The 22,187-nt window shown below is 36.6% G+C and overlaps 1 protein-coding gene across 1 annotated transcript in view; it reads left to right on the top strand.

Moving 5' to 3' along the window:
* Positions 1 to 3,759: 3,759 nt before the first annotated feature.
* Positions 3,760 to 22,187, top strand: part of LOC105209949 (galactokinase) — a 43,168-nt gene continuing 24,740 nt past the window's right edge. The window contains exons 1-5 of the mRNA XM_011180631.3: positions 3,760 to 3,929; positions 9,064 to 9,457; positions 9,849 to 9,985; positions 12,489 to 12,677; positions 12,785 to 12,910. Coding sequence (XP_011178933.2) covers positions 9,290 to 9,457; positions 9,849 to 9,985; positions 12,489 to 12,677; positions 12,785 to 12,910 — 620 coding nt within the window. The 5' untranslated portion in view covers positions 3,760 to 3,929; positions 9,064 to 9,289. The remainder of the gene's footprint in view (positions 3,930 to 9,063; positions 9,458 to 9,848; positions 9,986 to 12,488; positions 12,678 to 12,784; positions 12,911 to 22,187) is intronic.

The following is a 22,187-nucleotide window of genomic DNA, read 5'->3' as shown; positions in this document are numbered from 1 at the left end:
CTCTGCGTTTTGCGTGTTGGCGAGAAAATTAAATAAAAATAATTAAGAGAAATAACAGAATTCAAATAAACAAAGCGAAGTAATGCGCCGCAGAGTGGCAGGGGGTTGTAACGCAGCTTGCGAAGGGGAATGACAGTACGAATCGGCAGCAAATGTTGGTGGTCTGTTGCGAACTCGGCAGGATCTGCAAGTAAACATGAATGTTTATAAACTCGCATTTTTATGTCTGTGTATGTGTGTTGTTTGCTGGGCATGAGTCGACAGTATATTCAGCCAGCACCCTCTATGCCCTTATCAGCACCCCATTGGCGCTTCTACTGGTATTTATTATGTGCTTAATGCGACTACTGATTTTGCTGGCTCTGCATTTTTTTGCTTAGCTCCGGCTCACGCAGTGCGCTTTGGCATTTTTGTTGCACAATGAAGTGTAACAATGTAGCCACATCGTGATAATTTGTATTAATTGACAACTAATTGTTTTTTCCTTTTAACAACATTATTGTCAGCGCAGTTAAAGCTAGCGCTCATTTGATTTGGACAGAAAATAGTATGCGGGCTTTAGTAGATAAACTCCGTGAATGTTAATGGAGTAGGAGGGTGAAACGAAGACTTACAGTGTGGTGAGTATTGAAAGGCGGTGAATGATATTAGACCACAATAGAAATAAGTATGTAAGAAAGCCTTACTCTAGAGACATGTCTGGTTACAATTTAAACCCCTAAGTAGCGGAATTTTGTTTGTGAAGAGTTACGTTGTGTCGCCTAAATGTAGACAATTTGTTCTATTATTCACCTCAGTTTTAAATAAATTGTTGCCTACATTTAGGGCTTAGAAGCATGAGCTCAATGAGAAATATATAAAAGTAAACTTTGTTGTGAATGTTATTGGAGTATGAGAGTGGTCCGGGGATTTACAGTGTGGTGAGTATTGAAAGGCGATGAACAATTTTAACAGACTAAAAAATAAGTTAGTAAGAAAGCTTTACTCTATAGAAGTGACTGTTTATATTTTAAATTCATAAGTTGCTGAAGGTCAGTTTGATCTGAATTTTCTTATGACGCCAAGATGTAGGCAATTGTTTTTTATTTTTCCCCTCAGTTTTAGCGCCTTAAAAATAAAATGTTGTGGCGAGTAGTTAGTCAAAAACGGTGAATAATTTAACAGATCAAAAACGAAATAAGTAAATAAAAAAGTCGTACTCTAGAGAGTCTGTTTGTTCTAAATTTTCTTAAGTCGCCTAAATGTAGGCAATTTTTTGTTATTCGCCTCAATTCTAGCGCTTTTAAAATAAAATATTGCCTACATTTAGGGTTTAGACGTATATGATCGATGAGAAATATAGAAATGTAAACCTTTTATCTAAAAAAAGTAATAAATTTTTAAAAAAGATAAGAACTGGTTTATAAATTACTACAAAATTGTGTAAAATATTAATTTTTAAGCGAAGTTTTTCGAATTTCCGGTGAGTATACTTAAAGTGCGGCATCTGTTTTTTTTTATCACTGGCCTATTCATTTCGCTCCACTATTCGCCCAATAGAAATGGAGATTCGATCATAAAGACTCTTTCATTTTAGGAAAGGGAAATCACTAAGTGCGATTGACGATTTCTTGGTGTGATAAATTTAATGTTTTAATTAGACCCAGATATAACTTTATATTGCATAATTTTTAATAGTAACTATTGCATTAAAATCGGCGATTAGTTTTTTTCCATTTGCGAAAATTAAAATTTAATATACAAATTATGATGCGATTCACTACTCAAGTTGAAGTGGTAGGCATCTGTTTAATTTTGTGTTTTTTATTATTTATTAATCGGTAATAGTAGAAATGAAGGTGACGACAATTTAGGTCGATTACTTGTATGGAATGAGATTGGTAGAAAAATGTATTGGACATCTTGAACGAAAGGGGAGGAAAGATTTCTAGTAACTTATTCCAAAAATTTACAGTTCGACGCAGTTTTATCTATCATTCTGGATATTAATAATAAGTAGAAGCTATAAAGTCTGTGGTTGAAGCAATCTGGGTCATATAATTAAGTTAGAGAGATCATATCGAAAGTAGGCGGTAGGAGAGGAAACGGGAGAATAATGATATTGACTGGAATCAACTGAAATAATGAAAGGAAAACGCAGAAATACTTTAAAATAAAAATTTGAAGTACTACTTTAAAAATTTCTGCCGCCATAATTAACTAAGTACGAGTATATATTATTTAAGAATTTACTACCTAATTCTCCGCTAACACATTATTTTTTCTATTTTCACTCATATTACTTATCGCACGACTAGTTCGCTGTACATGATAAGCGTCTCAGCAAAGTCAGGCGAGACGATAAGCAGTCCACTAGGGGTTATCACACACAACCTACGCGCGATAATTGTCGGCTACCTACGTACAATGAGAGTGGAAGAGCGCTGAGCGCGGAGATGAACTCAATTGCGGTACTTGTGTATTATGTAATAATTATATGTGAACAAATTTATTGTATGTAGCATATGTTTAATTAAGTGCTCTTGTACAAATATAGTAGATGTGGGGCTTTATTATGTATAAATAGCACATAGAAATGGTATTTACATATTAATAGGCTTAACCCTTGTGTGATAGAGTATTTTAGATAATGAAACAGAGCATGCTGAGGGATGTGAATGTATGTCTGCCGTTCTTCTGAGAAACTGATTTTGACAACTTAGTTTTTAATGATGAGCGAGTCTCAAGAAAGTTGGAACAAAGTTTCTGGTATAAATATGGATTAAGATCACAAAACATATTTGTAGAAGATGAGAGAAGAGAGTGCAATCTGCAGGTTCTACTTCAAAGATCTAACAATTCATTGTAGGGTTAGAGTTCACTTATACAGTACATTAATCAAAAGGGGAAACACTTTTATTTTTATAATATGAAAATACCCAATTGACGCAAGGGCTTAATGCAGAGATCGTGTGCCAAGCTCACTGATTGATTGACATATGAAAGATATAACACCCATACAAAGTACGTGGGTATTTACCAGCAGCAAACAGAAGCTCTACTGTTGGTATTTTTTTACTAAATATAAGTGTTCCGTAAGTACAATGAATTAGTGTTTCATTGTTGACGACTCTTATCAGTAATTGTTGGCGAAAATAAATGACATTCGCGTGTCATTCGAGAGCGCACAAAGACATACATATGACATTTAGAGCGGAAAACTCACGCTCACCCAACGAGTACAGTGTGAGTACAATGCAATGCGCTGTTGAATGAGATACCATTCCGATATATATTCATATGCGTGTATGTACTGTTATCAAAGTACAATGCATATTTATGATGAACAGAAGGAAGACAGTTGAAACAACGAAGCGGCTGAAAGCAAAGCAAAATTAGCAATGACAGCTAAGCACAGTAGTGGGCCGCGGCTGAGTGCTGAATGAGTGAGAGTAATGTGAGTGATGTGTAGTAAAAATAATATGCAATCAGTTCATTGCACTGCCCGGCGCGTACCTGCTGCAGTGAAAGAAATCTCCACTGCGCCCCCCACAACTGCCGCTCCACCACTTGCCTTCACTGAATTGACATTTCTCGCTGCTTTCACACTTCATTCGCTTTTGTGTTGTATATTCGCGCCCATTTAGTCGCTTATCGCCGTCAGCGCTGATAAACAGCTGAGGCAACAATTGTTTGTGTAAATATTAAATTAAATAAATAATAAATACAACAAGCAACAGGCAACAAGTGTTGTTCTACTAAAAAAAACTACAGCAAAGTCAGGCGAGTGTAATCGAGTGAGGAGCGTGCTAAATGTGTGCGCAAAGCGAGCATGAAATTAAAGTAAAACGCTAAAGCGCAATGTGCAAGTGAATTGTATAAATAATATTGACCCGGCACTGGCACAGGAGCGGACACAATCAGTTGACGCCATTCGCTGCGTGAGTGAGGTACGAATCTGTTTTTTTTCTTGATTAGAGAACTGTGGTTTCGTGTGGTTTTTCGGTGAAATTTTCATTTCATTCATTGGTGGCGTAATAAGTGTGCTTTCGTCAAAATGAAAAAAAAAATTTATATATTGTTGTTTTAATGCACTTGGTAGGAGATAAGCAGCTATTTTTGGGCAAATAATGATAAACAAATATATTTTCATAAGAGTGCTACTAATAATTACAATGTCATTAGTATAAATAGATATACATATAACTATTTATTGTGATTAGTTGCCGAAAATATATCATTGTTTAGCGTCGCGAACAATAAAATAATCGGTGCCAATTGAGATAATAGCTTTGTGTTTGTTTAACTTTATTGTGTTGTAAATATTTTTGGTGATAGTAATTATCAACTGAGAATGATGTTTACAACTTTCTGAAATGTATGGAGAAGCTTTACCTATTTGTAATACGTCTGTTCTTTTCAAACGACCAATAAATCGTCAAATAACGTTGTATATCATCTGCCAATGTGAGATGGATTCTTGAAATGGATATTTATCGCGTTCAAACAGATCATGATTATCGTGGGAAACTCTTTTCCACTAATGCCGATTCACTGGGATTCGAACACGGAAGGCACGTGCTGTCACGTTAGTCTCGCACTTAACTCGTTTAGCTGAGCACGAGAAGCTTATATTCACTTATGATGAGGAGATTTTGAACCGATTTTTTTATTGACACTCCTATTAATCGAAGAAGAAGAATTTTCAGACCATCTAGCAGACTAGAAACGCACTGAGAATATAACAAATAATTTGTAAAAAAAATCTTTTTAATTTTTGGTTTATTTTTTCTTTCGAATTAGTTCGGTTTTCAGTAAAACTTGCTTGACTTCTTCTCTTTGAATTCATTTAGTGATTATTATAGGCCTATTGACTATGTACACTTAGTAGATTAAAACGTAAGCCAATAAAATCTAAGCAGCCTAATCTAAACAGTCATAAAATATGGTTTTAACCAAAATTAGTATAAATCACTAGCCGCACTTAATTATTGTATTTAAGCCAGTTGTTTGTTCTATTCGCCACCCATCTAATTTGAAATTCTTTACATTGTTGTTGCTTTGATTTTGCTACAAATCGATTATGGTTGATTAAATATTTTATACCTTTATATACTCGTGTTCAACAGTGATCTGCAATCTAGTATAAATGGTGATTGCTAACTGATAACGTTTGACCTTTTTAGCAACCATGTGTTTAGGTTGATATTGAACTAAGGACACTACTAAATTACCAATTTACTAGCACTTGCTTGAAAAAAAACATAAGCTAATGAAATATTATTATTTTTCAATGTCTTGATAATTTATTTACAGAACTTCTTAAATATTATTATTATCTCAAGAGAGAATTTTGTTTTAAAAATGATAAAGAACTGCGATAAGCATTCCGTTCGTATTAGGAAGACTCGAAGATGAAAACAAATTTCTGGTTTCTCTTGTGCCTATTTCAGTATCTCTCTCTTTCTCTCAAACTCTCTCTCTCTCTCTCTCCATCATTCACCTTCTATTTACAATATTAGTTCCTTCGGTAGTCTTTTAGTTAGTGTGGTCGATTTATATAAACTCTAAATGTCTTAATTGAATGTGAAATTATTTTAGAGGTCTCTGAAATATTATTTTTTAACATTTCAATCAATTTGAAGCAAAGCAGGGTTTTTATATATATATTTCTTGTGAGTGCGAATTCGATAGCAGCGGATGGAGAGAGGTATATTCACTAATTGATTGAAATTGGTTAAAATGTGCGATCCATTTGGAGATTGAAGAAGAAAATACAGAAAATTCAAATTTAATGGGGGATATTTATTATCATTTGAAAGAACATTCTTTGGCATTTATTTTTTAAAGATAATCTCTTTCAAATTTTGGCTTTGGCCGTTGGACTCAACTTTTTTTTTTTGAAGACAAGTTTGAGCATTCCTACTGGTAACTAGGGAATAGCATGCGTGATTGATTTTTGTTCCAAGGTCTGAATCGAAGTGGGATTATCCGCATAGACTAATACTTTATATTTCCACACAGGAGAAAGTCTATCGGTGTAATATCACACGATCTTGGTGTCCAATTGATCGCCCCAAAACATGAAATTATCTGATTGATTGATGTGATGTGTGGGAAGTGGTGCCGAGCTTCAAGTTCACACATAAAATAGTCGGTCGTCAGTCACGTTTACTTTCTCACCGACATCATTTTTGAAGAAATACGAACCTATGATTCCAACGGCCCACAAACCGTTACTTTTTCTGGTCGAATATTATCCAATAATAAATGCTGGGACTCAAGATGGGAAATGGTGTTGCGAATAATACGCTCAGTAGGTGCATTTTGTTAATGTAACAATATTCTTGAACAAAAAAAGATGACAGCTTGACACGGCTCACGCGTGATCTGTCAAAAAAGGCTATTAAAAAGAGTACCTCTACGTGGATCACCCTTTATATTAGCTTTGAACCGACTAGAGGACTCTTGAGTAAAATTTTCATCGAAATAAAGTTAAAGTAATGATTGAGATTTTTTAGATGTTGTATTAATGGGTTAAAAAAAGATTTTAAGGGCATGTAGTGAAGAGTATGGAAACATCAGGTATCCTAAATATTTGAAATTCAGTCTTATATATATTAGATATAGATTGAACTAAGGTAGGGAACTATAATTTAACTTCTTTAAATTCATAATATTTCACTTATCAATATGAAATAACCATATAAACGAGTTTTACTAAGATCATTAAAATCTTCCTTTCATTCTTACTTGATTTCCTACACATTCACTTTCACAATATCCTTGTCCCATTTACTTACAATAAATTTAATCATCGAAATAAAAGTCGAACTACATACAGCACTTAGGGAAACTTCACTGCCGAAGGAAGCCTTGCGCAAAGTCGTAAAACTCCTTCATATGAGCGTAATTAAATTAAAATTTCCTTTGTCTTCGTGATTTTATCTTCATTGTTTTCGAACGATAGTCGTCTTTATGCGCCGACACGTCCGCTTTGCACTAAGTAAGTTTAGTTACTTTTATTTTAATTTTTATGATGCTTTTAAAAACACTTTTGAGAATTTTATGCGTAAAGTTTCGGCTGCTGGCTGCTGGTCGGGCGGCTGGCTGGCCATAGCTCAGCGTGTGTTGATCTCTGCTCATGTGTAATGTGAAAGTGAAATCAAGTGTAGAAGAAATAAGGCGGCAAAGATTGCTTTCGAAAGGTCTTGCTGGCTTACGTCTTGAGCTTTGAAGACGGCGATTCCCGTGCATGTGTGTGTGTGGATTTATGACTACAAGCGCTTATGCACTGAGTTGCTTATTCACTCTTTTGTTGTGTTCGCTGGTAGGAGGAGTCGTTATTGTTTACCGCGAGTGAAGTAATTCGTCTCCTCACCGTGTGTTTCCCCCTCTCAATTGTATATGGCTGGGTATTCAATTTAGTATGCGGTATAAAGTTAAAAACTACCATAAAAGAAGATTTATTTGCTTCCGCCAGTTTTTTTTTCGCAAGTTTTTTTTTTTTTGCATTTTATTTGTTTGTTTTAAAAGCGATCCGTCATGGAATGTTAAATATATGTATATGGAACAGAGTTTTTGTAGTTCGTGATGTATGGTAATTAAAAAATATTTTATATATGATGTTGTGTTCATTCACAATGACGATGATCTCATTCGACAAATTGGAGAGCAGGGCATAAAACACGTTCAAAACCAATATATCTATAAACAATTTGTACGGAAATGCTAAGTTCGAGTGTAATCGAACAACTCATTTATTTAATTTTATTAATATTATATAACACACAATTTGACCCACATATTCGTCATATATATTGTATAAAGTCCATTGAAAGTTGGAAACCCTAATATTAGGTGGGAGCTAGGAGAAGTTATGACTCGATTTCATGCATTTTTGTCAAGGAGAATTATTAAAAGAAAGATATTCCCTCTGAATTTCTTCAAAAAGTCTAAGAGACTTACATATATTTTTAGTAAAAAAAATTAAAATCACTGAGGTCCTCATGTTCGATATATAGGGCTTTGAAAATTTATGGTCCGATTTCAACGATTTTTAAAAGAGCGATGTCCCACTATAATGCAGTATTTATGAAAAGTTCTGTTCCGATATCTTCACTAGTGCTTACTTTATATATTGCAAAGTAAACGAATCAGATCGACTTCAAAATTCTGGTCCATAGGAAGTAGACGAGGCTGTGAACCGATTTGGCCTATTTTCATAACATATCATTGGGATGTAAGGAAACTATTACAAACCAAGTTTCATTGAAATTGGTCGAGTAGTTCGGAGATATGGGTTTTGACCCATAAGTGGGCGGAGCCACAGCCATTTAAAATTTTGTATACCAATTTGTGTGCAGCTCTTCCGAACCTTCTTTATAATGAAATTTAAGGCATCTGTGTTTTCCCTTACTGAATTAAAGCATTTTTAGTAGTTTTCAACATAGCCTTTGTATGGGAGGTGGGCGTGGTTATAATCCGATATCCTCCAATTTTGGACTGTATAAAGTAGTACCTAAAAGAAACGACTCTACACTGTTTGGCTGATATAGCTTTAGTACTTTACGAAAGATGTACAAAAAACTTAATAGGGCGCGGGGCCACATCCACTTCTCCAAAATATGCTCCTTAATAATGCGATCCTTTGTACCTAATTTTCATAGCTTAATTTATGGCTTAGGATATCGCCATTTAGTGGTCCGATTTTCCCCATTTTCGAAAGCAACCTTCCTATGGTGTCAAGGAACACGTGTACCAAGAGATCTTAATTTTTACTCAAGTTACAGCTTGCTGTATAAAAATAGATGCTTAAATGCCATTGGGGGTTCTATTTGTGATTAATTGGATTTGAATTTGAATCAGGTGGCAACACCTTTTTTACAAAAATTATTTTCTAAATCTCGTAATTTTACTATAGCTTACTAAAAATATTTGATTTAATTTTCATAATATAAAGTGTGTGCTTCAACACGAGAAAGCCACACAAACCGAATGAGAGACAAGATTCTTCGAACAACAACCAAATAAAGTTGAATTTAACAACATTTTCTCAATTATTTTTCCACATTTTCATTTCAGTCATTAGCAAACACAAGAATCACTGTTATTTCATAACATTTCCCGGAATATCAAGTCTCAACAGCAACAACAACAAGAAAAAGAGAGAGAGAGAATACAAGCACGTGCCACTAATTACCCACAATCTGCAGCCGTCATTCGTTGCCAATTGACCCAAACAGAGTACCGCAAGCAAGCCAGCAAGTAAGCGACAGCAAGTGCTCGTGTAACTTGAGACAATATAAAAATGCCCGCAGTCACAAATTTAGCCACGTACGAAGAGATTTTGGCATTGGCCAAATCGACGTATCATGATCTCTTTGGCGGCGATCCAGAAGTGGCTTGCTGTGCGCCGGGACGTGTTAATTTGATTGGCGAACATATTGACTACAATGATGGCTTCGTCCTGCCGATGGTGAGTTGCCTTCGTCATACACAAATACACACACACATCTGCTCGTTTATAATAGAAATTTTGAGGGCTTAATTAAGCCGCTTCGAGAAATTGAGAAAACTGGGTCGCACTGACAAAGGCATGATACCTGAGTTTGTACTGGAGATGTTTACAAAAAAATCACTAATTAGAAAACGTTGTATGAAATGAGGAGAGGAGAGAGAGACAACTTTTTTAATCACCGTATTAAATCTTGCCTTTGTTTTTTTCCTTATGCCATGCTACAGCCCAAATTCTTCTATTCTCTTGCAATCTATTCATTATCCTACCTTAATTATCACAGTTTTTTCCAAGTGCTCCTATTTACATGCCTACTAACACACTTACCCTCTTCATTCATACCTTCCTCCAGGCGCTGCCCATGGTGACACTGGTTGTTGGCGGCCGTCGCACGGACAACAAAGCCTCGGTCTTTACACACTGTGGTGGCTGTGATGATCCAAAGCAAGTGGAATTCTCATTATTGGAGCTGAAACCCGAATTGCCAAAGTAAGTAATTTTTTTTACTAAAAGCCAAAATGCAGGGAAAGCTTCCAATTTTAAACGGGTATAAGCTACTAATTTAAGAGCAGAGTAACAGTGTAATATAGAATTAGGCACTTTGTTTGTGTATTTGTGCATGTTCCCTTCCGTTGACAACAAAAATTTCCTGAACTCTTTTATCTTTGGCACTGTTTGACACTGTTGGTGTTTACTTCCTTGTTTGGTTGCTCTTCTCGCCTAAATTTCATTGTTCCCATACCCATATTCATGTGTGCGTGTCTGTATGTTTGTCAACAAGCCCCTCTCTTTAGACACGCATCGAGTTACTTTCCTTTCCAAAATTTTCCAAATTGCTGTTGGCGTCCATCACCTGTCGTCGGGGCTTGTGGTGCTGTGTGTCTTCGTGCAGTAACAGCAACTCAAACTTTGTGTGTTTGTGTGTCTCAAATGATAGCAGAAAACAGTAAGGATACAATGAAAATGGAAATGAAAATGCATCACAGCCGCAACGCTCGCAAGTGAGTATGTGTGTGCAAGAATTCCAGCAAGGGTATGGTGGCCTTCGCTCTTTGTGTTATTCTCTTCACTGTCGTGTGGAGATGTGATATTTTGGTGCATTTTGAAATTTAAAATTTGAGTGCCACTTAGCTTTATACAATATCTCTCAGTTTGAGATCAAGCAAAGAGACATGGCAATACATTGAGAGAAGCTGTGAGAAGTGTTAAAGCGCTCTCTCTCTGTTTCTCTGTAGATCAAATCGAATCTGATTAGTCTTTTATAAATATTATAATAACCTAAAAAACAAGTGGAAATTACAAAAAAAAAAAAAAAAAAAAAAAATATGGACCTAATACGTAGTACTTCTAGCATTTTAACTGAAGAAAATATTTCGTAAATCTTAAATATTGCAACTTCTTCTTCTTCTTTATTCAAAAGTAATCTCTCTTTGTCAAAATCAGTGCCTAAAGACTATATTAGAAAAATTTTGTGAATTCAGGAAAGAATCTGAACTGCAAAGAAAAAAAGCGACCTGATCTGGGATTTGGATGCCCCCTTGGTTAATCTAGTTAATCTGATATAATAACCAATCCATTTTTTATGAAAAGTATTACTCTACTACTATAATATTTAAAGTGAAATCATCTGATTCTTTTTATTATTTGTCTCTCTCACTAACTTGAATTTAAAAAGTCTCAAATCATCTAGAGGATGATCAAAATCTTAAATAAACAGTGTTGGGGAAAAATTTTGGGCGAATCGTCAACGTGATTGCGAAAATATGCTCTCTTGCTTTCACTATGATACCTAATCTTTGGGTCATATATACTATTTAACCGAAGACGAAGAACTTAAAATAAGGTATACATTTAGGAGCATTTATTAAAAATCATCTGTTTAGAAGCCAATTTTTAAGATAATATAGTGTCGACTACGAGCTTTTCCACATGGAAAAGCCATGAGTGTTAAGCGCGAAAGGATCAAGGCCATAGAAGTATTTATGCCATATAATGTATTCCAAAAATTTATTTTTAATTAAAATTATAATTTTTGCTAATGCTGAATTAAAAAAATATATACTAAAGTACACATTTCACTTGACTGGCTTCGATTGCAACAGTTACTGCTTTCCTCACATACGTATGTACTTTTTAGAAGTCCTTTATAAACCACACATTGCAATGAGATTACAACGAGTTACTTACAAAACAACTCTAAGTCACCCCAATGGTCACCCTAATGGTATTGGTGCAAATTCCGACTCTACTATTTAACATAGTTTGGTTATGTTTACTTCAACTCACACACAACACACAAGAGGGCATTACAACAATTTGTACATCATAAGAAGTTGGTGAATGGTGCTTTCTGACCGACTGTCAACTCGTTAGACGGACGGTTGGTTAGCTGTCAGCTCATTCGGAGATGTGTGTGCTGTCAAGTGAGTGAAAGAAGTAGAGAACTTGCCGACCGAATAAACAAGTAAACAAGCCAACATAAAAGACAGAGAAATGTGGTGTTGGAAATTCATACGCATACACACATATACACATATGCATAGTATCTAAAAGATGAGTGTGTGTGTGTGTGCGAGTGCAAATACATGTGGTCAAATTGTAAAGTTCAACTACTCAACTGTAAAGCCACAAAGGAAATGCAAAATGCGAGCTGAAAGTGGTTTACGTGAAGCTATTTGAATGCTTGTGTTTGAGTATTTATGTATTTGTGCACTATTTGTGGCTCGTTTGTATATGTATATGTCTCTAAGCACAATCAATGTTGAGATTTCGCCAAGCCATACGAAAAACTGTAAATTCGTCAGTGGCAAAAAGCAAATTTCACCTCTAACATTTTAAATACGCTTTGACAAACCCAACCAGTTGTCCGTCTGCCCAACCATCCATCCAACAGTGAAGTTTACCTTTAGCATGCACTTTTGAGTATTTCATGTTGTTCACAGAGAGTTACTCATTTGCAATTGTATTACCACTCTCTCCTCCCTTCTTGCAGATGGGCGAACTACGTGAAAGGTGTGATTCACAATTTTGCTGTTGAAACGAAACTAGAAGGTCAGTTGCCTGGCTTCAATGCCGTGTTCGCCTCCAATGTGCCAGTCGGTGGCGGCTTGTCTTCCAGCGCAGCAGTCGAGGTGGCAACTTTGACTTTTATGGAGGAGTTGACTGGCAAACAACTTGAAAAGTGAGTAAATTAGCAATCAGAAATTATTATTTTTTAATTTTTATAAAACTTTTTTGGATTTTTTTTGCTTTTAATTTTAATATTAATTTTAATTTTTATATAAACAGCAACAAGAAACGTGCTTTAGTATGTCAAGCTGCTGAACATAAATTTGCTGGTATGCCTTGTGGTATAATGGACCAAATGATATCCGTTGCTGGTCAAAAGGATAATGCGCTGTTGTTGGATTGTCGGTGAGTTTCAATAGTTTTTACATAGAAAAATTTAATTTTTGTTAAGATTAAAAAAAAGAAACAAGTAAGGAAGAACTAAGTTCAGCTGTAACCGAATATTTTGTACTTTCGCAAATTGTTTATTTAATTTCATGAAAACAACACACAATTCGACGCGTATATTCGGCATAAGGTCCACAAGAATAACGAAAATCGTTATATATAGTATATGTATAGTATATGAGGACTGAGGTAATTCCTAAACCGATTTCTCTCATTTTCACCACCATGGCACACTATATTCAAGACTAAACGCTTACTTAATTTTGCTAAGATCTCTCACTTCTACACCGATTTCTGTGGTATAAAGCCCACCGTATTTTTGGAAACCCTATAATTTGGTATATGGGAGCTAGTTGAAGTTATGACCCGATTTTAACCATTGTTGGCACAGAGGCACATTATTAGAAAAATATCCCCTCTGAAAGATTTACCGACATTTTCGCAAGAAAATTAGCCACTGAGGTCTTCATATCTGAGGCCTTGAGGAGTTATAGTAAATAGTTAAATTTCGCCTACTTTTGTATGAGCAAAGCCACGCCTCCAATGCAGTCGGTCAAATAAGTTCCCGGAAATTCTCAAATTAAATGGATAAAAATATTGAACAAAGAGTTTGTGTGAAATTTTGTGATTCAAACATGTCGAAAACTCAAGTTTACGATTGGTACAAATCGTTCAAAGAGGGGCATATAACAATCGCAACGCACACAAGAGGTTGACTTGTTCCTAATGACGCCGTAAACCATCTAAAAGACACATAGCAATAAAAATTGACAGTATAGTGGCTGACAATTGTGCCATTGGGAAAAAAAATTTAAATATTATCAGCGGGAAAATGTGTAATGAGAATTTCCGGGTACTTATTTTACTGACAGTTTGCAAAATTATATTCAGATATATGCACTGGTGCTTGAGTGAGTGCTCGCTATTCTAGTCATAAAAATAAGCATTTTTTGTCAATCATCTGAACTTCCTCGAACACCTCGGGCAGTATAGCGATGATTTCAGTACCTTCAGCTCGTCAATAATCTGAGGATTGCTGATATTACTCTACTACAATTATATTTATATCTATAAAAAAAACAGCTGATAATTTCCTGTTGTTCTCAAGGTCTGGGTGGCAAGCTGGTGTTATCTCTTTCTGAGGATATCCAATAAAGTATTGATGATATTGCAATCACAATGAACGGTCGATCCGCAAACTTCTTTGTGTGAATTGTATTTTATATGTAAACAAACTTAATTTATTTTTCAAAATATGTCCGAAAGTGATATGACAGTAAAACGCCATTCTTGTATATTTTCTGTCACATATTTTTTGACTTGAATCAGTTCTTCAGGGGTCTTGAAGCTTGTTGTTAAAATTTAATTGTCCCGAGGTTAATAAAAACGACAGATAGTGTTGTCAGACGATTATTGAGCGTTAACATTTCGAAATAACAGATGGCAGACTCTGTATTTGAATATAGACCTAGCAAAATATTGTAATAATTTGGAGTAAAATTTTCAAAAATACTTATAAAGTTGAGATACACAATTGTAATGTAACAAATTTCGTGGATACTTTTATTTAATGACTTCAAAATTTCACAAATTTTTTTCAGTCTTAAAAAAATACTACTTTATACATGTATGTATGTGAAACCAACACCGAAAAAAATTTTAAATCTTCATTAGGTGGGTTAGGTTAGGTTAGCTTTGTAGGCAGATCTCTGCAAAGACGGAAGATCTCACTTAGACAGCCTGGCGCTGTCCATTGTGGTACCAATAAAATACCTTTAAGATTCAGCAAACCGCTTGGAATCCGTTATAAATTTCTTAAGACTGGTAATATCGATTCTAGTCAATTCGCTAGGATCGCCGAAAAAGGTCTTTCGGAGGTGTTTCAACCTTAGTATGGCAAAAGCTGGACAATGCAGTAGGAAATGCTTAGATTATTCCATCTCGCCTTCCTCCATACAGCTTTGGCAACTTGCATCTGCCACGATCCCAAGTCTAACCGCATGGGTACCCATTGGACAATGTCCAGTGAGTACACCTATGATGGCGCTGAGATGGACCTTGCCCAGAGAAAGCTTACGCTCCACAGAGGACCCAAAGGACCTCGCCACTGCACAAGTACAGGTAGTTGACCAGCGTTTGACGAGCTCATGTGTAGTCTGCATGTCCAGCGCTCTTGCGCAGGTGGATCAGGGACTACCAATGCGCTCCCATTCCGACGTCAATGTAGCTAGGGTACCCTCCCTTGCAAGCTTGTCCGCTATACAGTTACCAGCGATCCCGCGGTGACTGGGTTCCCACACTAGTCGGATTGCAAAATAGTTGGAAGCTATTGATAAGGATCTAAGACACTCCTTAACTAGCACATAGCGTACTGTCATCGATTCCAATGCCAGTATTGCCGCCCTGCTGTCGGAGTGAATACATACCTCTCTAAAAGAGGTCACCATACGGAGCAGTGCGTCCACTGCTATTTTGATCGCAGCGACCTCTGCTTGGAAGACACTACAGTGGTCAGGTAGCCTAAAGCTGGTACTGATAGAAAGCTTTCTGCAGAAAACTAGGTGGGGGTCTTTTAAAATTATCTGTCAGAACCGTATTCTGTTTCCAAAATCGAGACTTTATTAACATTCTTTCAGAATGACTTTGAGACAGGTTCAATACTTCTTAGTTGTCATTTCCCGACTAGGTCGAAACTAGTTCCAGATATTTTTCAGAAATTTGGATAATATGATGGAGTGATGATATATATTTTTACTCCGACAGACCTGGATGGAAGAAGATTCTTTAGTCCATTTCGTGGTTGTTTAAAATTTAATTATTCTCTATACAATTTACTCTCTCTTCAATTTTCAACTGTACTTACTAAATACTATTCGACAGTCAGTTCATCGCACCTTATATGACTCTTGCAGTCAGCTAACTTTTTATCATTTGCTCTATATAATTTAATAACTTTCGAAATGCAGTAAAGTCGAGTAGTCAAACAAAGCGCAGTCGTAAAACCACAATGAACTCATCTACACAAACAAAGCGAGTGTCTTAGTGTAGGCATCCATCTTAATAAACCACCAAAATGTGCAGATAATATGCGATTTTTTAGCACACATGTATCAAAGCAAAATTAATAATATAAAAAAACAGAATAAATAAATAAATGCAAAATTATACAAAATCAACTAATAAAATCATAAAAAATGCAACATACTGACTACTTTGGCGCTACAGCAATGGCTGCGCATAATTGTAATAAAAGTAATATTTTTGCGACAGCCAGCAACAAATTTACGACGAACAGCGTCAGCTGGCTGGCAACCGCAGCGCTTCAACAAACACACACTCACACTTTAATACACACATATGCACCTCAGCACATCACTAATGCCAAGCTGCTGCTGCGGCTGTGAAATTGAAAAAGTTCGCGCTTATGTGGTGTGGTGTGGTGCGGTTTGCGCGAAGAAATGTGTGTATGTGAGTGTGTGTTGTAATAATAATAATAATATCGCGCATACGCCATGGCGTCCGCCGCAGCGCATTGCACTTGTGCGCTTGTGTAGCCGTACGCCGCGTATTTGTTTTACTTTTGCATTTTATTTATGTAAATAAATTTGTATGCGGAGGACAATAAAAATGTGCAAACATTGTCTTGGCAGACAGAATGGCATAAAAAATGTTGCAGAGCTGCACAGAATTTTTACGCTGCCAAAAGCGGGCATTTTTATGGCTACAATAATGTGAATATTTAGCTATTTGCGGTGTGGTTGGAGGGAGAGAGAGAGAGCTGTGTGGGGTTAGTGTATTTTAAATGTAGTAGTTTGTAGTGGATTTAAAGAGTTTCAGCATTTTCTAATGGTAGATTAAATGAAAAAATGTTTTTCTGATGAAATTACGAAATGAGGTTGGTGAATATGAAACCTCATTAGTTATGGCAAATTAAACTAGTTTCATTTTGTTCAAATTTTATATAAATACTCCTATTTGTGAGTTTGCATATTCACCAAAAATTCCAAAAATTTTCGTGTAATTTTAATTTATATTTCTTCTTCTTGACTGGCGTAAACACCGCTTACGCGGTTATAGCCGAGTCCAAAACAGCGCGCCACGTATCCCTCCTTCCGGCAGTTTGGCGCCAATTGGTTATTCCAAGCGAAGCCAGGTCCCTCTCCACCTGGTCCTTCCATCGGAGTGGAGGTCTCCCTTTTCCTCTGCTTCCACCAGCGGGTACTGTATCGAACACTTTCAGAGCTGGAGCACTCCACGTCCATTCGAACAACATGACCTCGCCAGCGTAGCCGCTGTCTTTTTATTCGCTGGACTATGTCAATGTCGTCGAATAACACATACAGCTCATCGTTCCATCGTCTGCGGTATTCGCCGTTGCCAATTCTTAAGGGACCATAAATCTTCCGCAAAACCTTTCTCTCGAAAACTCCTAGTGCCGTCTCATCGGATGTTGACATCGTCCACGCTTCTGCACCGTAAAGTAGGACGGGAATGATGAGAGACTTGTAGAGTTCGGTTTTTGTTCGTCGAGAGAGGACTTTACTTTTCAATTGCCGACTTAGTCCATAGTAGGACCTGTTGGCAAGAGTGATTCTGCGTTGGATTTCCTGGCTGACATTGTTATTGCTGTTAATGCTGGTTCCCAGGTAGATGAAATTATCTACAACTTCAAAGTTATAACTGTCAACAGTGACGTGGGAGCCAAGACGCGAATGCGCTGACTGTTTGTTTGACGACAGGAGATATTTCGTCTTGTCCTCGTTCACCACCAGACCCATACGCTTCGCTTCCTTATCCAGTCTGGAGAAAGCAGAACGAACGGCGCGGGTGTTGTTTCCGATGATATCGATATCATCGGCGTACGCCAGTAGCTCTACACTCTTATAGAAGATTGTACCTTCTCGATTTAGCTCTGCAGCTCGTATTATTTTCTCCAACATCAGGTTAAAGAAATCACACGATAGTGAGTCACCTTGTCTGAAACCTCGTTTGGTATCGAACGGCTCGGAGAGGTCCTTCCCAATCATGACGGAGCTTTTGGTGTTGCTCAACGTCAATTTACACAGCCGTATTAGTTTTGCGGGGATACCAAATTCAGACATCGCGGAAACTCCTTTTCGTGCTGTCGAAAGCAGCTTTAAAGTCGACAAAGAGATGGTGTGTGTCGATCCTATTTTCACGGGTCTTCTCCAAAACTTGGCGCATGGTGAATATCTGGTCTGTTGTTGATTTTCCATTTGCTTAATTTATATTTGCTTAACAAAAATCACTCGACTCCAAGTATTCAACTAGAGTACTTTTAACACTTCTCCCTAAAACTCGCAAACAATGCAAATGCAATTGAATATGCATGAATTGTGTATGTATTGTGAGCTGGACTAACTCATAACCTGCAATAAAAATCAAACTAGTCAATAAGCTAAATAATAAATAAAACTAGTCCGAAAAGCATCATACTTTAACTTCTATTAGGTCTACAACTTTGCTTCCGCCGTTTTTTTTTTGTAATTTTGAGGCTTTTTTTTGTATAAAAACGGTTACAAATGTCGATGAGCCTCAGCCGCATTAAAAAAGAAAAGCAAAATATCCCGCAAATGTGGAGAATTCGTCTCAAAAAGTGACATTTTCAGTTGAGAATAAGTTTGAGATGCAAACAGATCTCTACAAATATTTTGTTGGGTTAATGTTGAAGTAGAGCTTCCATAACTATAACATCTATAAATCGAAGTTCTTTATAACTCGTACTCTTGAATTGGCAATATAAGTCAAATTTCATACATACATAAATCGGAAGCCTCTAACTGGAAGTATTTTTGTGGATTATGGGGATTCGAGTTAGGAAAGTTAAACTCTATGTATATTATTAACTTGCATTATGGCGTTAGAGGGAGTCAGTGACACGAAAAAATGAGAATTTAAATTTGGTGACTATCATAAGTCCTTGGAGATTAAGCTAAAATCAATCGGATAAGAAAAACAAGTTCGATAGAATGGCTTACTGAAAACTCTCAGCTAAAAATGATCTATATCGGATATACCGGATATGAGAATATTAGTTCTGGATCTGACTTTATACCTAATAATATAAAAATAATTTGCCATATATAGCACTACATAACCGCGGTAAAATTAGTTCAATATGTGAGCTCTGGCTATCTTCCATTCATTAATTTCAGTCCGTTTAATGTATTCTTTTTGATCATTATGCGGTGAATTTATATTGTATAAAAATTTTATCATAAATAAAATCACGTAAAGATATCATAGGAATTCTAGATATTTATAACTGTACTTTACCCTGAATTACAATAGATTAAGTTATTATCTTTCAATAAGATTTCATACTGGGATCATATTACCATCATCTAGTGGAAAAACTATTTGGTATATGAACACGAATTCATTATTAATATATAAATACTTGCTACTAGTATACCCAATTACTTCATACTAGTATATTCTTCTTTAACTAAATAATACTACCAATTCTCTACAAATGGTCTACAATATATATCAGCGCAAAACTCCTTTGCGTAACACACTTTTCTACTCAAAATGCTTTGCATTTTCAATAAAATATAACCAGCTTGTTGTAGCCGCAACAGCTGATGCTACACTCAGCACACCAAAGCATGTGCACAGCACAGGTGATTACGGCTTCTCTACAACTCATATTCCCTCACACCCGCTCATTTACGAGCACACCTTAATTTCCACTCCTTCATTTCCATTCAAATCTCACCCAGCATATGCGCTTAACTAACTTCATTTACAGCTTTTTCAATGTAATTCATTCCTTTCGACCAAGCTCTTGCAACACTTCCGCCACCTGCCGGCCCTTCGTGCCAACCGTTGAACCGTCTGCCATACTAAAGCACTACTTCCGTTATCTAATTTTTTGTCACCTATTTATTTCACATTCACATTGTTTTTGGTTTTTCTGCTTCCTTTGCATTGCCATGCAACCAACTAACTACCTGAAGCTGCCAGTGCCCCAAGTGGTTTTTGTGGTCGTCGTTTTTGTGCGCTTCAATACTTAAAATCCGGCAGACGGAAGCCACATTGCATGGACAATGGCCAAGTCGAGCTCGATGTGTGTAGATATACTCGTCTTTATATCATTGTGTGTATGTATAGCCATTGACATCTGGCTGAAAATAGAGATTTTGTTGTCGTAATTGAAAAGCATACGAATGTATTGAGACACCAGCAAACATATATCTATACATGTGCAGACCCATATATTACCGGCTAGTTATAAGCATTCTGTTCTTCTATATTTTCCAACCATATGCATCGTCTAGAACTGTGTGTTGTTGTGCCTTAAGTGTGGGAATATGTCATTGCTTTGCTAAAACTATTTGTTAAATTGCAGGCAAAAACAATCTGCATCACATGCCGAAGTTTTGTTTTTGCTTTTTTTTTGGTACTCGTATGAACCTAATTGCTTTTGCTTTTTTGTTGTCGTTTTTAGGTCTCGCATTTCTTTCTTCATCCGAACAAAAGTAGCCACAATGACTGGCTAATTTATGCAAAGGAGGTGGCCACATGAGCAATCATACACATACATATTTGTATACTTAGATGTTGCTTCGTTAGGTTTTAGGTAGTATTAAATTCAAATAAATGAAAGTCTGTGTTAGCTAATTACCTATTAGAATTGTGATTTCAAAACATTAAGGGCATACGTAATATGAGTAGCCATTATTTGGATTTCGCAGTAAGCCCAGTATTTTTTGAATGAAATTTTTTTAAAATTACAATAGGTTGGTAAATATCTCCCTTCCGCCTTTTTCTCTTTTGAATTTCGCGGTTTGTATATCGAGTTCAACAGTTATAGACGTGTAAACATGGAGTTCACTATTGCCGAAATTCGCGTTATTTTAAAGTTTTCCTTCATTAAAGGCAATTCCGATAGGCAAACGTTCCGTGAGATTAATGGTGTTTTGGGGGATGGTACTCTATCACTTCGAACTGCGTAAAAATGGTTTTGACGATTCAGAGCGGGTGACAACGACACCATGGATAAGCCAGCTGGCGGAAGGCCTGTGACGACGAATATCGATCAAATCATGGAAAACATTGAGTTAGACCGGCATGTGGCACCTCGTGACATCGCCCAGGAGATGGGAGCTAGTCACCAAACCACTTTAAACCATCTGCAGAAGGCTGGATACACAAAAAGCTTGATGTTTGGGTGCCGCATGCTTTGACGCAAAAAAAAACTTATGACCGAATCAACGCCTGCGATATGCTGCTGATTGGAAGAAAATCATCCACTATGAGCTGCTCCCATATGACCAGACGATTAATTCTACCATCTACTGCGAACACATGGACCGCTTAAGGCAGGCAATCGATCAGAAGCGTCCACAATTGGCCAACAGGAAGGGTGTAGTGTTCCACCAGGACAACACCAGACCACACACTTTATCGCACAGTTTTTATCGCATCCACCATATAGCCCGGACGTAGCGCCAAGTGATTACCACCTGTTCCTGTTCATGGCGAACGCCCTTGGTGGTGTAAAGTTGAACTCAAAAGAGGCTTGTGAAAAGTGGTTGTCCGAGTTCTTCGCAAATAGGGTGGGGGATTTTTACGAGGGGGTATTATGAAGTTGCCGTCTAGATGGAAACAGATGAAGCTTTGACAACCTTATATCATAATCCTTTGGCAGTCATAAAATCGAGTTTAGTAATCTCAGTGGAAGCTAAAGGCTTCTAAAATGTACAATCTGGAAGGACTTACAAAATGCGTCTTCTAATATTGATCATCTTAAGATAACCTTACTTTTATGATGATAAGTTTAAATTTCGGCCTAATGAGTGACTTTTTTTCAAGTTAATAAGAGACAAGGCACCATATATAGAGAATACGGTAGATAGATAGATAGGAAGCGATACATAGGTCAACAGCACGTAGCCTAATTCGACTAATGTGACTGTGGCGGACGTGATATTAAGACCCCGTACCTTGTAATGTTGGCTAAATACTTTTCGGTCCACTCTCGTACTTAAAAATCTAAATTTCTCTGGGGTTATCCAACTTTTATCAGAATAATTTTAAATATTTTTAGAAACTCAGTGAGCTTCAATAACTTATAATTCGATTCACGATTTTTTTGCATCCCGCTGTTTTTGATCAGATCCAAATAATGTTCAGTGAATAACTGTCCCTGATATTAAAGGCTCAATGAATTTGTTAATGAATTTTATTCGAGAGACAATACTTGAGC

The sequence above is a fragment of the Zeugodacus cucurbitae genome, chromosome 5, assembly GCF_028554725.1.
Source record: "Zeugodacus cucurbitae isolate PBARC_wt_2022May chromosome 5, idZeuCucr1.2, whole genome shotgun sequence".
NCBI classification, from domain to species: domain Eukaryota; kingdom Metazoa; phylum Arthropoda; class Insecta; order Diptera; family Tephritidae; genus Zeugodacus; species Zeugodacus cucurbitae.
This window is presented reverse-complemented; position numbering and strand designations above follow the sequence as displayed.